The sequence below is a fragment of the Podarcis bocagei genome (genome assembly GCF_964188305.1).
Source record: "Podarcis bocagei genome assembly, chromosome: 6".
Lineage (NCBI taxonomy): Eukaryota > Metazoa > Chordata > Lepidosauria > Squamata > Lacertidae > Podarcis > Podarcis bocagei.
In genome coordinates, this window is record NC_138130.1 from 93,756,138 (window position 1) to 93,770,468 (window position 14,331).

The following is a 14,331-nucleotide window of genomic DNA, read 5'->3' on the forward strand; positions in this document are numbered from 1 at the left end:
TGGTTTAAGAACGGGCTTCCAGAACAGATTAAGTTCATAATCCAAGGTATCACTGTACAGAGTTATAAACAAAGAATTGAAAATTATATCCACATAGAGAAATTCCTCTGAATCTCCAGACTTCTCCCCTGCCCCATGGGGTCCCATTTTCAACATTTAATACTACATATTCTTCCATGCTCCAATTTTTATATCAAGTCATATTATTCATGGTTATTGTTACACTACGAGCGAAATCAAAATCCTGCTAATGTTTCCATCTGCTGACAGTGGTCTCCTAAATAACTTATAATCCCCCCCCCATTCTTTTATAATGTTTTCTGTCCTCTTGGTTTCTGAGTTTTCCAGTCAGCTTTGCCATTTTGGCATAGTCAAACAGCTTGGTTTGCCATTCCTCTCTGGTAGGGACTTTATCTTCTTTCCATCTCTGGGCTAGTAGCATCTGTGTTGCACAGTCTTTTCTGTTGCAAAAGTCTTTTTTGTTCACTTGGGATGTTGGTACCTATAATTCTTAATAGAAAAGCTTCTGGTTTCTTAACAAAGTTATTTTAAGCATGTATTTTTTTCATTTCATTATATATCATCTCCCAGAAAGCTTTTATTACCTTACAAGTCCACCACATATGATAAAAGCCTTGCACTGATGCAGTTGGGCTAGTTGGATTCTGCAACAAAAGGCTGCATCATTTTTGTTGTTATTGCTGTTTTACAGAGAGATTTCGGGACCTGCTGTTCCTCCATTCCACTTGGGATGCTGAGATCCTGCCGGTCTTCCAACAGAGGCGATATCCTAAGTAAGTAAACGTTACCTTCTCCTTGGGAAGAATTAGATAAGAAAAAAAGGCAAGTTTCGTCCTGTGGTTTCCCGTGGTGCAAAAGAGATGGCTCTCTGCGCTCCCAGACTGATGGATAAGCCACTGATCTCAGTGTCTGGGCTGCATCTTGCTTTCCTTGATGTTGTGCATCGACACAAGGAAGGGTCTAGTTAGGTTAATCCCTCTGTGTATCTTTTGGTATTCCTTCTCTCGTGATGACAGAAGCACCTGGATTTTTAACAAGGCATCCTAGGTAGGTACACACACACACACACACACACACACACACACACACGTCACAGCCTGCTACAACCATTGAAGCATGCAAGCCGACTGAATCAGGAACCGGGCTTTTGTCGCAGCCAAATTAGAGGCACCTTCTAATGAGAGCTTGCTTGTTTTCAGAAGAAAGAGAGGTAAGACAGAGATAGATGAGAGTGCATCCATAATTAGAAGGTGCCCATCAGAATCAGATGCCACTTTCATTGTTAATTAACAAGCTGTCCGTCATTATCAAGGGCTGTGGGGCAGGGGGAGCTTGCATGCTGCAAAGATCTTGAGATTTTTTCCTATCATGCAAGACGTGCTAAATGTCTTTGGGTCTGTCAGCGATGGAGGTTCAGTTTTGACCTCAGCACAGCAGTATCCCAAAATGGAGTGGTTTTTCAATTTTTTTTACCCCCTATGTGAGCATACAGAAATACATCCTTTGAGGAACGGGGGCTAAATCTGCCCCTTGCCCCTGGTGACCTATAACCGTTGAGAAGGAAGCCTCATCTTATCTGCATAGCACCACTTCCGCATCTGCATAACCCCATTCCGGGTTTTGCCCTTGGGACTCAGCTACACTAGTAAAAAAACACCATTGTTTTCAATGCATTATAAACATGCAGCACCAGATGGCGCTGTAGAGCACAAAACTTTTTAATGTGATTTTACATAGCGTTTTTCTCTCTTTTGTTACAACGATTTAATTTATGACTTATTTCTAGCATTCTTTTTTTCCTGTGTGAAGATCCACCTTCTGTCATGCTTGAGACCTGGTTTTCTCTATACCTACTCTGTATTTCAATTCCAAATGATCTCTTTGTGTGCTGCCCCTTAGGTAGCCAAAATGGCTATAGCCATGCTCGCTAAGAGGTAGCACAGATATGGTGTGACAGGACCCTGCTTTTCTTGTATCATCTCTTGGTGTACTTGGTCTACATCGATCTATTTATCTAGTTGAAGGTGACCAACATTTTTGGGCTGGTGGATCTTTCTGGAATTTTGTGAAAGTGCCATGAGCTCTAGTTGCAAGATGGCTGCCATGGGAGTGTGGCATAGCACAAAATGGCTGCCACACCTAAAAGACCTGAAAAAGAGATAGGACCCCAATATGGTCTTTCATCACCTCTCCTCAGCTACTGCCACACTGTCTCTCAGAGAGAAGCTCTTTGCACCTCTCCTGTGTTTAGAACAGAAAGGAGGGAAGGAAGGAAGGGAGGGAGGGAGGAAGGAAGGAAGGAAGGAAGGAAGGAAGGAAGGAAGGAAGGAAGGAAGGAATGTGTCTATTACTGCCATTCAATGATATTTAGCCATGTTTGTGGGTTGGGTGTTCAGTGAAGGAGAGGTTGAGCCGCTGCAAGTAGGAAGTGAGCCTGGAACAGCAAAGAGTTCCTCATGCATTTTAGAGAGTATATAGTGCTGATAAACATTTACTAGAATTGTGACTTCAGTCCTATGAATGCTGAAGAGGAAGTCCTAATGAACCAAGTAAGGGGACATAGAATGGTTCTGCTTGTCTGATGATGTTGTTTTTAGTATCATCATCATCTGTATGGCTTCATGTAGTTAGTATGCTTTACGATACGATACAATACGATACGATAATCTGTATTGTCCTCACAGCAGCCTTTATTGCTGCTATTCAACTGTGTGAATATTTCTTTTTTTTTCGCATGTTGAGTTTAAAATACACCGAGGTTGGGTTTTGTTTTTTTTAAAAAACCAAAATGAAGAAAGCTGAAAGGGGAAGGAAGAGGGCATTTTTGCCACAGATTTGAAATGAAACAGTGTAGTGGGAAGATGTGAGGAGGTTGTTCCAGGTGGCACGAGATGAAGGGGAGAAGGTTCTCTGGAGCACAGCAGGGACAGATTGAGCGGAGGATCAAGACCATTGGAATTCGAGCGTTCGATGACCAGAAGGAAGAGGGATTGGGCCAAAGAGAGAGAGAGACTTCATTAAAACAGACGACTGCCAAGAATGGCTTCAAAAACCAACAGGGCAACTGTTCTTAACTGGCTCCAGAAGCAGAGATAGAAATAGCAGAGCTGTTGCGTTATGTACTGAGTTGAATAGGATCCAAAATGCAGCAGTCTGATTGGTCCTAGAACAATAGGATCCAAAATGCAGCAGTCTGATTGGTCCTAGAACAATGCAGCAGTATGATTGGTCCACAGGAGTCACCCAATCCAGCTCCAGGTGGAAGTGAATCCACAACCTGATTGGCCTACAGGAGAATTCCAGAATTAGCCAATCACGTGCAGCCCATTGTGTAAATAATGTATATAAAGCAGATACTTTGGGGAAACTTCCATTCCTCCTCACCACTATGAGCTGAATAAAGAGCATGAAATCCACTGTCGACTCTGAGTATATTTCATGTTGGCTCTGAGAAGGAAGCCCTCACAGCATTCTGAATTGAAATGCTTCCCTGCTTCATTCAAACACATTCCAGGACTAGGTACATCCACACCACCACCTGATCTGACTCAGGTTGACCCAGGAAACAGCCAACCCAATCCCAGCCCCAAAGCAATCTGTGTCTGTCACCACCTGATTCGGCCAGAGTCTGGATCTTGCCCGAATCAGCTCAGTTTGGTTCAGGCTTTGGCCAAATCCAGTGCACAGATCTGCCACATACTTTAAAAACTGAGTAATGAATGATCCCTTAGGTTGTGGCCCGGAACATTGCAGAGGGAAGTTAATATAATACCACCCTGTTCCAGATTAGGATTGTAAGGGCTGTAACTCAGTGGTGGAGGTTCTGCCTGGAGTCCAACATGTCCCAGACGTCTCCAGGTAGGGCTGGGGAAAGCTGCTGCCTGAAACCCTGGAGAGCCACTGCCAGTCAAAGTAGACAATATTGCAATAGTGGGACCAACAGTCTGATTTGGTGCACATAATGCATATATGTTTCTGCATTTGGATATACTGCCAAATTCTTCTCTTAGTGTGGACTGTATAAACTGAGTGCTTTACCCTTTACTCTTCTGGCATGTTCAGTGCTGCGCCAATGAAATGCTGGGTGCCCCTTTCCCAAGACTCCTTGTGCCCGGGATGGTGCCAAGCATGCTCATGAGATTTGGGGCATGTAATTTTCTGGATTTCTGAGTACTAAAAAATGATGTGGCCTGGAAACAGAGAATTCAGCCCCTGAGCTAAAGCATCCTCAGCTGATAGAGATAGATGATAGATACAGTGGTGCCTCACAAGACGAAATTAATTCGTTCTGCGAGTCTTTTTGTCTAGCGAATTTTTCGTCTTGCGAAGCACGGTGTTGGAAAAGTTTTGGAAAAGCTTCAAAAATCACCAAAAACCTCAAAAAAGGCTACCACACCGCGTTCTATGAGTTGCTCCTCGAAGTCAAGTCGCAACTGTATTAACGGTGTTAAGAAAAAGGAAACAAACTTGCAAGCCCATAGGGAAATTCATCTTGCGAAGCAGCTCAAAAACCGCAAAACCCTTTCGTCTAGCGAGTTTTTCGTCTTGCGAGGCATTCGTGTTGTGGGGCACCACTGTAGATAGATAGATGATAGATAGATAGATAGATAGATAGATAGATAGATAGATAGATGATAGATATAGATGATAGATAGATTGATAGATGATGGATGATAGATAGATGACAATAGATAGATGATAGATAGATAAATAGATAGATGATAGATAGATAGATAGATAGATAGATAGATAGATGATAGATAGATAGATAGATAGATAGATAGATAGATAGATGATAGATAGATTAGATAGATAGATAGATAGATAGATAGATAGATAGATGATAGATAGATAGATAGGTAGATAGATGACGATAGATAGATAGATAGATAGATGATAGATAGATAGATAGGTAGATAGATGACGATAGATAGATAGATGATAGATAGATAGATAGATAAATAGATGATAGAGATAGATGATAGAGAGATAGATGATAGATAGATAGATAGATAGATGATAGATAGATAGATGATAGATAGATAGATAGATAGATAGATAGATAGATGATGGATGATAGATAGATAGAGATAGATAGATAGATGATAGATAGATAGATGATAGATAGATAGATAGATGATAGATGATAGATGATAGATGATAGATGATAGATAGATAGATAGATAGATAGATGATAGATAGATAGATAGATAGATGACGATAGATGATAGATGATAGATGATAGATAGATATAGATAGATATAGATAGATAGATGATAGAGATAGATAGATAGATGATAGATGATAGATAGATAGATAGATAGATAGATAGATAGCCTCTCCTTGAAGACCTCCAGGGAGGTGGAAATCTCCCTAACCCCAATAATTGGTTCCATTGTCAGATGACTCCCACCATCAAAACATTTCCTCTAATGTTCAACCAAGATCTAGCCTTCTGTAAGTTGTCCATTAGATCTGGGTCTGTGGGGGACTAATCTATGTGGCTGTCCTCATAGTTTTGGAAAAGCGTGATCATGTCCATCTGCATTCTTCTCTCCTTGCGGTGTTCAGGGAAAGAGGGAGGGCTCCGATTCCAAGCTAGAAAGGAACTTTGCTTGAAAATGCTGCTCAGTTTGCAACCTAGCCGAGCTTTGCAAGCTGGACGAGTTTGCATTTCAAGCCAGGTAATTACAAACCTCTGTGACACCTTTCAGCCAGAGCTTTAAGATGATCCAAATTTGTGACAGTCCACCTGCATGAGTAACATTTCTCCGGTGCTAATCAACCAAAGTTGAATTTTCCCAGGGGGTTTGCAAGTGTCAATCTGGTATAGTGAGTAGTTCGGTGCGCCGGAAAAAAGTAGATCTAATTTGAATTTTAAAAAAGTGTGAGGATTTTGGAATGGCATGCAAAGCAGCGTTGGCCTATGAAACAGCAAAATAAGAGAACATTAAGTTGCTCTTAGACAGATAAGAGGGTGGCGCTGTGGTCTAAACCACAGAGCCTAGGGCTTGCCAATCGGAAGGTCGGTGGTTCGAATCCCCGCGACGGGGTGAGCTCCCGTTGCTTGGTCCCTGCCAACCTAGCAGTTCAAAAGCACGTCAAAGTGCAAGTAGATAAGTAGGTACCACTCCAGTGGTAAGGTAAATGGCATTTCTGTGCGCTGCTCCTGTTCGCCAGAAGCAGCTTAGTCATGCTTGCCACATGACCCAGAAGCTGTACGCCGGCTCCCTAGGCCAATAAAGCAAGATGAGTGCCGCAACCCCAGAGTTGTCCGCAACTGGACCTAACAGTCAGGGGTCCCTTTACCTTTAACTTTAAGTTGCTCTTGTGCCTTTAGCAGCAAATTGATGTGTATAGAAAAGGCACAGCAGTGGGTGGGTGGCAGTTGAAAAGTTGGCAGTGCTAAAGCAGTCTTGTGAAGTGGTCAATGTGGGTCGAGACAGATCAAGCTTAGATGCATAGCCAGTGATCTGGAAGCATGTTGAACCATTCATAAGACACTCTCAGTGTGTTCAAATTCATTGAAAATACCAGCATAGGCCAATGTAAGGTGTGGCAGAGATCCCTTATGAATGCATTTGCCTTCTAGAAATTGCTTCGCTCATTTGCCCCACAGTCAAAAAACTTTTTTTTAAAAAAAAGAAGAAATGGCAGCTCATGTTTACTAGTGAATTTCAATGGAATGCCACCCTCCAAATCTATCCCTGTGTGTGTGTTTTTAGAAAAATCAGAGTTGTGGTGTGTGTGTGTGTATTTATCATATAATTAGATGCAAGGAACAGTTTCCCGCTGTTACTGCTCGAGGTCTTGTGTCTCCTGGCAGCTAATGGCGAGATCTGCTGAACGTTTTCAACTCCTTGTTCATTTCCACAGAAGCAGTGGGTACTCTCCCTCTCTTAAAACTACAAACTCTTTGAACCACCATCTCATGCTGCTTAGATTATTGAGCTGTAGCACTCTTTGAAATGATAATGGTCCTTCATTATAGCTCAGCAACAGGATTGGCTGAAACGGTGCCCTTCTCAGAGAAGAATAAGGACTGGTTGCCTTCCCTTTCCTTTCTTTTGCTTCGTTTTGTTCTGTGTTTTCCACACAGGGAGAGTCAGCCACACTTTGGTTGCTCATTAAAAGAGAAATCTTTACATATGTTATTTTGAGCCATTGGCTGCCGTTTATAATATAATTAATCTTTTGCAATAAATTGTATGCTCATTACAGGAAATGGTTCGTTGGCATCACAGCTCATTAGCAAACAAGCTGAGGACTATATATAAATATACCCTATAGAGCAGGGGTCAGCAGCCTTTTTCAGCTGTGGGCCGGTCCACCGTCCCTCAGACCATGCGATGGGCTGGACTATATTTTTGGGGAAAAAACAATGAACGAATTCCTATGGCCCACAAATAACCCAGAGATGCATTTTAAATAAAAGGACACATTCTACTTGTGTCAAAACACACTGATTCCCAGACCATCTGCAGGCCAGATTGAGAAGGCAATTGGGCCACATCCGGCCCACAGGCCTTACTTAGGTTGCCTACCCCTGCTATAGAGAGAGAGAGTCTACAAACGCACACATGCTAATATTGAAGAAATTTATGAAACCTATGAAAAACAGAGTTTGAATTAAAAATTAGGGCTGAGCTGAAAGTTGCTCTTGTTTTAATTTATTACCTGCCCTTCACCCTAAAGTCCCAGGGAAGTATTAGTATACAATACTAAATGTCAGCATCACCCTTGAGCCAGTGCCACCAAGTGGACTCATCCACTTCAGCCCCGACTGGGCTAGGCGAGCTGGGTAGCACTTCCAGAGACCACCTTCTGCACAGGAACAGGTCAAAGTGCTGTGGACTCACAGCTTAGAGTTGTGAGCACTGAATTCACTTCTACTATATAGACAGTCGTCGCACAGCAGAGTACAGCAGAGCATAAACGACTCGGAGAGCAGCTCTGTAGAATATCTTCTTTATTCTATCTACAACTATAATATACAACTATATACAGAGCTAAATGAGGTCTAAACTAAAAAACTGAACCGCACTGAGTGTCTGCTGCTGCTCTTAGCAGCAACCTTATCTATACACACAATCTCTAACACTCAGTCTCTCTCTCTCTCCGACACACTGACTGACTGACTGACTGACTAAAGTTAGGCTGGAGTGGAATAAGTAGAGAGCAGAACACCGCCCCTCCTCTCTGGAAAATCACCAGACTCATCAGCAGATTCTTGGATATGGGAGGGGTGAAATCTCCTCACTAAAAGCAGCTTAAGACAATCACAGAAATAATGTGGGTCCTGAAAACATACAATTCAAGTGTGTCCTCAGCATTCTCCAAAATAATGGAAGTGCCAGACACAACTCTGTGGGGAGGGAGATCCACAATTTAAGGATATGTAAGTAACCCCCCGGGATGCGGGTGGTGCTGTGGGTTAAACCACAGAGCCTAGGACTTGCCGATCAGAAGGTTGGCAGTTCGAATCCCTGCGACTGGGTGAGCTCCCATTCCTCGGTCGATGCTCCTGCCAACCTAGCAGTTCGAAAGCACATCAAAGTGCAAGTAGATAAATAGGTACCGCTCTGGCGGGAAGGTAAACTGTGTTTCTGTGTGCTGCTCTGGTTCACCAGAAGTGGCTTAGTCATGCTGGCCACATGACCTGGAAGCTGTACGCCGGCTCCCTCGGCCAATAAAGTGAGATGAGCGTCGCAACCCCAGAGTTGGCCACGACTGCACCTAATGGTCAGGGGCCCCTTTACCTTTTAAGTAAAGGTAATACTCTGCCAGGGCCACTTGTTTTGCCAAGGGCAGTGGGGGTTTTATGGATTTGATGGCATTAAGCATTCTTGTGGTGGAGATGGATGGTTCAACTACTCTGGAAACGTTTAATAAAAAAGTTCCCAGGTTTCTTTGGGGAGAAGCTGATTAAAGTGGCATGATACTGCATTAGATGTACAGTGCAGACACTTACAATGCGACATTGGTCTTTGCACCTAAGATCAATGTTTTTTTTATCCTCTTCTTTTCTTTCCCCCTCTTTTCTAACTTCTTCTCTCTTTTTTTGAGCAGAGAACACAGATTGAAAACCAGATCTGACATGACTCAATATCCTTTCTCATTTCGGAGATAGCTGCCATTTTGAAAATAAAGAGCGCTTCAAATATACAACGAGCGATCTGAAAGTGTTGACATCAGCTGTAAAAAAAAAGAGGTTTCGAAAAGGAGAGGGAGATGTTCATTTATCAAGCTGTCAGACTCTGACGCTCAGCGATTTGTGTAGAGGTGCCAGTTTAGCTACGGACTACGAGAAGTCTTGCTCTACTTTTGGTTAAAGCTAGATCTCTGTGACATCCTGGCTATGCACAAATGTGTGCATCTTCTTCAAGCTGCATGCTCTCATCCAAGTCTAGTGCAATCTTTCCAACTAAATGAGGTCTAGCCTCATGGACTAGACTTGGAGAATTATGTGTTCGTTGTTTTATGTGGAACAGAGGGTAAAGGATACAGCACCATTGACTACACCTGTAGAATTGCTCCCGTGCTTAGGAAGCAAACCTATGAACAGCAGCAGATGCTATGCCAGAGCCAGGACTGGGGTGGAGCAACGTCTTGAGACCGAAGGGAGCATAATTCATGGCCTCTCTGTGCAGTCTGTTGATGTAAATAAAAGAACTGAAAGAAGCTCTCCACATCTCTGATTTCACTTGGCAGTCAGCCTGTGAGCTGGGACAGGCGGGAGTGGGCGAAGGGTTAATTGGCACAGGTAGAGCCATCCTCCCATGCATTTGTCCGACTTCCCTTCGCAAGCCTTCTCAGCTAGTGGGCACCACTGCCTCCTGTGCCACTCAATTCCATCCATTAATTAAGTCTTGCCACTGACAAAACAAGGAGCTCCCAGATCCCCCAGGCTTCCCATCCCTCATGCAGCTGCCCTTCTCTGTGCAAACGTGGTCTCTCTTCAGAAACTCTTGCAGAACTGCCAGTGCAGGACAGCAACACAATAGAGGCATTGCAGAAATTACAAAACGCTGGTAGCCTTTAAGTGCAGACGAGGGGCATGGTCTGGTTGGGGCATGTGGCTTATTTGGAAAACCTGCTTAGGGCTGTTTTCTAGCCCAGTAGGGCAAGCTATGTAGCGTCCCCAGGATATCACTGGAGTCTTGTGCCCCCTGAACATTGGCGCTGTTGCCTGGGGCTTTTGGGAGTTCTAGTCCAGCCACATCTGAAGTGTGCAATCTCAGCTGCCCTGGCTTTACAGCATCTTCTTGTGGGTGAGAATGCTCCAAGCCGTCCATTTCATGAACATTTCTCAGTGAGGTACGTTGTTGGCGACATGTTTTTCATGCTGTGTTTTCTCGTGTGTTTTTTTCATAATACTGCGGAGCTGGCACAAGATGAGAAGCTGCAAGCGCCTCTCCGAGGAGCATTCAAATGAAATACTTTTAGGCCTCTCCTTCAGGCTTCCCCTCTCCCTGCCGCTCCTCATTTGGCATTCTCGTGACATTTCCTGATCTGCACGCTCAACTTTCCTCTGGGAAGCTTTTCTGTTTGAATTCTGCCATGAGCTGCTGGAATATTGACCACCTCCGTGCTCAGTTGCATCGGCTTCTTGGCCTCAAAGGAATCTTGGCGTGGGTTGTTTAAAAATGGATCAGGGCACGCTGCAACTTTTAGAGACCAAGCTCTTCTAGATTGAAGCTTTGAAATGGTGGTTCTCTCAGACAGGGGTTGGGGAAAGACGGAAGGATGAAGTGGCAGTTGGATCACAGAGTCATAGACTTGCAGAGTCAGAAGGGACCCTATGGGTCATCTTGTCCAGTCCCCTGCATTGCAGGAATCTCAACTGACAGATGGCCATCCAACATCTGCTTTAAAATCTCCAGGGATGGAGAGTCCACAACCTCTCAAGGAAGTCTGTTCCACTGTCGAACAGCTCTTGCTGTCAGAAAGTTATTCCTGATGTTCAGCCAGAATCTCCTTTCTTGTAGCCCAAAGCTGTTGGTTTGGGGTCCTACCCTCCAGAGTAGGAGGAAACAAGCTTGCTCCATCTTCCATGTGACAGCCCTTGAGATGTTTGAAGATGGCTATTGTATCAGTCTCCTCTTTACAGGCTAAATATCCACGGCTCCTTCAACCTTTCCTCATAAGACTTGGTTTCCAGACCCTTGATCATCTTGGTTGCCTTCCTCCGCACACGTTCCAGCTTGTCAACATCCTTCTTAAATTGTGGTGCCCAAAATTGGACACACTATGCCTGGTGGCACTGTGGGTTAAACCACAGAGCCTAGGACTTGCCGATCAGAAGGTCGGTGGTTCGAATCCCCGCGACGGGGTGAGCTCCCGTTGCTCGGTCCCTGCTCCTGTCAACCTAGCAGTTCAAAAGCACATCAAAGTGCAAGTAGATAAATAAACGGCATTTCTGTGCGCTGCTCTGGTTCGCCAGAAGCACCTTAGTCCTGCTGGCCACATGACCCAGAAGCTGTATGCCAGCCCCTTTGGCCAATAAAGTGAGATGAGCGCTGCAACCCCAGAGTCAGCCACGACTGGACCTATTGGTCAGGGGTCCCTTTACCTTTATGCCTGGTGTGGTCTGGCAAAGGCAGAATAGAATGGGACTATTATTTTCCTTGTTCTGGACATTATAGTTTTGTTGATGCAGCCTAGAATAGCATTAGCTTTTTTTGCTGCTGTGCCATACTACTGACTCATGTTCAGACTGTGGTCTACTAAGACCCCTATTTATTAAAATAGCTCTAGCTCAGTTCTGTCAACTCTAACTTGACTGGCAGTAACTTTCCAGGGTTTCAGGCAGGGGTCTCTCTCAGCCCTCTCCAGTGAAGCCAAGAGTTGAATGTGGGACATTTTGCTTGCCCTACCACTGAGTGACAGGGGGCCTTCTAGAGGAAAAGCAGTGAAGGATGCAAGCAAGGAAAGATGCAATGTGTGTAATATGAATTTGCACAGCCCCTTTTTTACCATCCTGTTTCTCCCGTTCACTCCAGAGCTCAAGCATTGATGGCATCTTCCAGCAACCTAGTTGTTCTGTCCCCAAAGCAAAAATCAGGTGCGCTGCAGAATAGCTGGACAGCTAGCAGCTGGGGAATGTGGCTAGCAGCCACAGAACAGCAGCAGCAGCCAATGAAATTAGGTGCCAAAGCTATTGCAAGTGGTGTCTAACCAGCTAGCTGGAGCTGCTTTGTGCTGAGACCAAAAAGCGCAGAAGCTGTCAGGATGAAAGGGATGGGGTTTTGTTCTGTTCTGTTCTGTTTTTGCATTGCGGGTATCAGTAGAGTGAGGTGTCAGGCTATAGGCCTGTTGGTAGCAATACAGAATTCCTCCCAATATTTTTATTTTGGGCTGCTACTTTAAAAAAAGAAGAAAATTGAAGTATGCCGTATAGCACAGAGTACAACCTTCCTTCCTTCCCTCTCTTCTTCTCTCTCTTCTTTCTTATTCTCTCTCTTTATCTTTCTTTTGCATTTTCCTTCCTTCCTTCTCTTTCTTTCTTTCTTTCTTTCTTCTTTCTTTCTTTCTTTCTTTCTTTCTTTCTTTCTTTCTTTCTTCTTTTCTCTTTCCTTCCATCCTTCTCTCTCTTCTCTCTCTCCTTCTTGTTCTCCTTCCTTCCTTCCTTCCTTCCTTCCTTCCTTCCTTCCTTCCTTCCTTCTTTTCTCCTTCCTTCTTTTCTCTTTCCTTCTTTTCTTCTTTCCTTCTTTCCTTCTCTCACTTCTTTCTCTTCTTCTCTTTCTTTCTTTCTTTCTTTCTTTCTTTCTTTCTTTCTTTCTTTCTTCCTTGGTGCCATTTAAGGACATCACATCATTTACAGAGTACCTTGAGCCAAAATGTATGCACAAAGACCTCAGCTGAATGATAGACCATCTGCTCTGCAAACAGAAGGTCCGTAAATCAATCCCTGGCATCACTATGTAGGGCTGGAAGAAACTCTGAAGAGTCCCTGTCAGCCTGTGTAAACAGTACTCACCTTGATAGACCAATGACCTGAACTTCCTATGTGTCTGCTCCATGAAGCTGAGGACCATTTTCTAATGTTATGGGGAAGAGTGGGGAGAGGGCTTCCATGGGCTCCTTTGCTTTTCCTCCTCTCTCATTACACTCCAACCTGTGGACATCCAATGAAGCGAAATGTTGGAGGATTCAGAGCATATCAAAGGAAGTCCTTAAACTATGCAACTCGTGCCCACAGGAGGTAGTGTTGGCCACCCACCTAGATGGCTTCAAAAGAAAATTAGGTAAATTCATGGACGACAGAGCTAGGTACTAGACTGTGCTCTGCCACCATAGTTGGAGGCAACAATGCTACTGAATTTCGGTTTTTGAAAGCCACAGTAGGGGAGAGCTCTGTTGCATTCGAATACTGCTTGCAGGTTTCCCACAGGAGGAGAAGGAGGAGTTTGGATTTGATATCCTGCTTTATCACTGCCCAAAGAAGTCTCAAAGCGGCTAACATTCTCCTTTCCCTTCCTCCCCCACAACAAACACTCTGTGAGGTGAGTGAGGCTGAGAGACTTCAAAGAAGTGTGACTGGCCCAAGGTCACCCAGCAGCTGCATGTGGAGGAGCAGGGAAGCAAACCCGGTTCACCAGATTACGAGTCTACCGCTCTTAACCACTACACCACACTGGCTCACACAGGCATCTGGTTGGCCACTGTGTGAAAAGGATGCTGGACTAGATGGGTTGTTGACCTATTCTGGTAGCCTCTCCTTATGTTCTCAGGTTCAGACTCTGTCATTGCTGGTGCACACTCCAGAACCTGCTGTTAAAGTAGTCCTCACAATTTGTGATCTCCTGTTCTGGAGGGGTAGGACTCAAACCGATGGCTTCAAGGTACAGGAAAGGAGATTCTGACGAAACATCAGGAGGAACGTTCTGACATTAAGAGATGTTTGACAGTGGAACAGGTTGTGGACTCTTCTTCCTTGGAGGTTTTGAAGCAGAGGTTGGATGGTCATCTGCCATGGATGCCTTAGCTGCGATTCCTGCATTGGTGTGATGGCCTGGGAATCGGATTCAGAGGCTGAACCTGAGGAATCCCAGCCTGCACAGGAGTCCCCGCCTCCAGGACTGGCTGAGCCGGGGCTGGGGCTTGAACCTGAAGGGTCCTTACCTGTGCCAGATCCTCAGGAGCAGAGAGGCGGAGGGAACTAAGTTCTTGCAGGAGGAGTGCTCGCCTCCAGGCCAGGAGAGGCGAGTCACCTGCGGACCGGGGCCGCCCTATGCCTCAGGGCAGATAAAAGCCAGCCAGCCCCAGTCCCAGGTTGCGGGAGCAACATTATTGGTAACCTGTTCCTGC

General features: G+C 44.7%; 1 protein-coding gene across 4 annotated transcripts in view; it reads left to right on the forward strand.

Moving 5' to 3' along the window:
* The window catches only part of NOX4 (NADPH oxidase 4), a 94,964-nt gene that overhangs the window by 65,664 nt on the left and 14,969 nt on the right, over positions 1-14,331 (forward strand). For all 4 annotated transcript variants that reach the window (XM_081197388.1, XM_081197385.1, XM_081197386.1 and 1 more), the window contains one exon: positions 713-794. In XM_081197388.1, the coding sequence (XP_081053514.1) occupies positions 713-794 (82 nt within the window). The remainder of the gene's footprint in view (positions 1-712; positions 795-14,331) is intronic.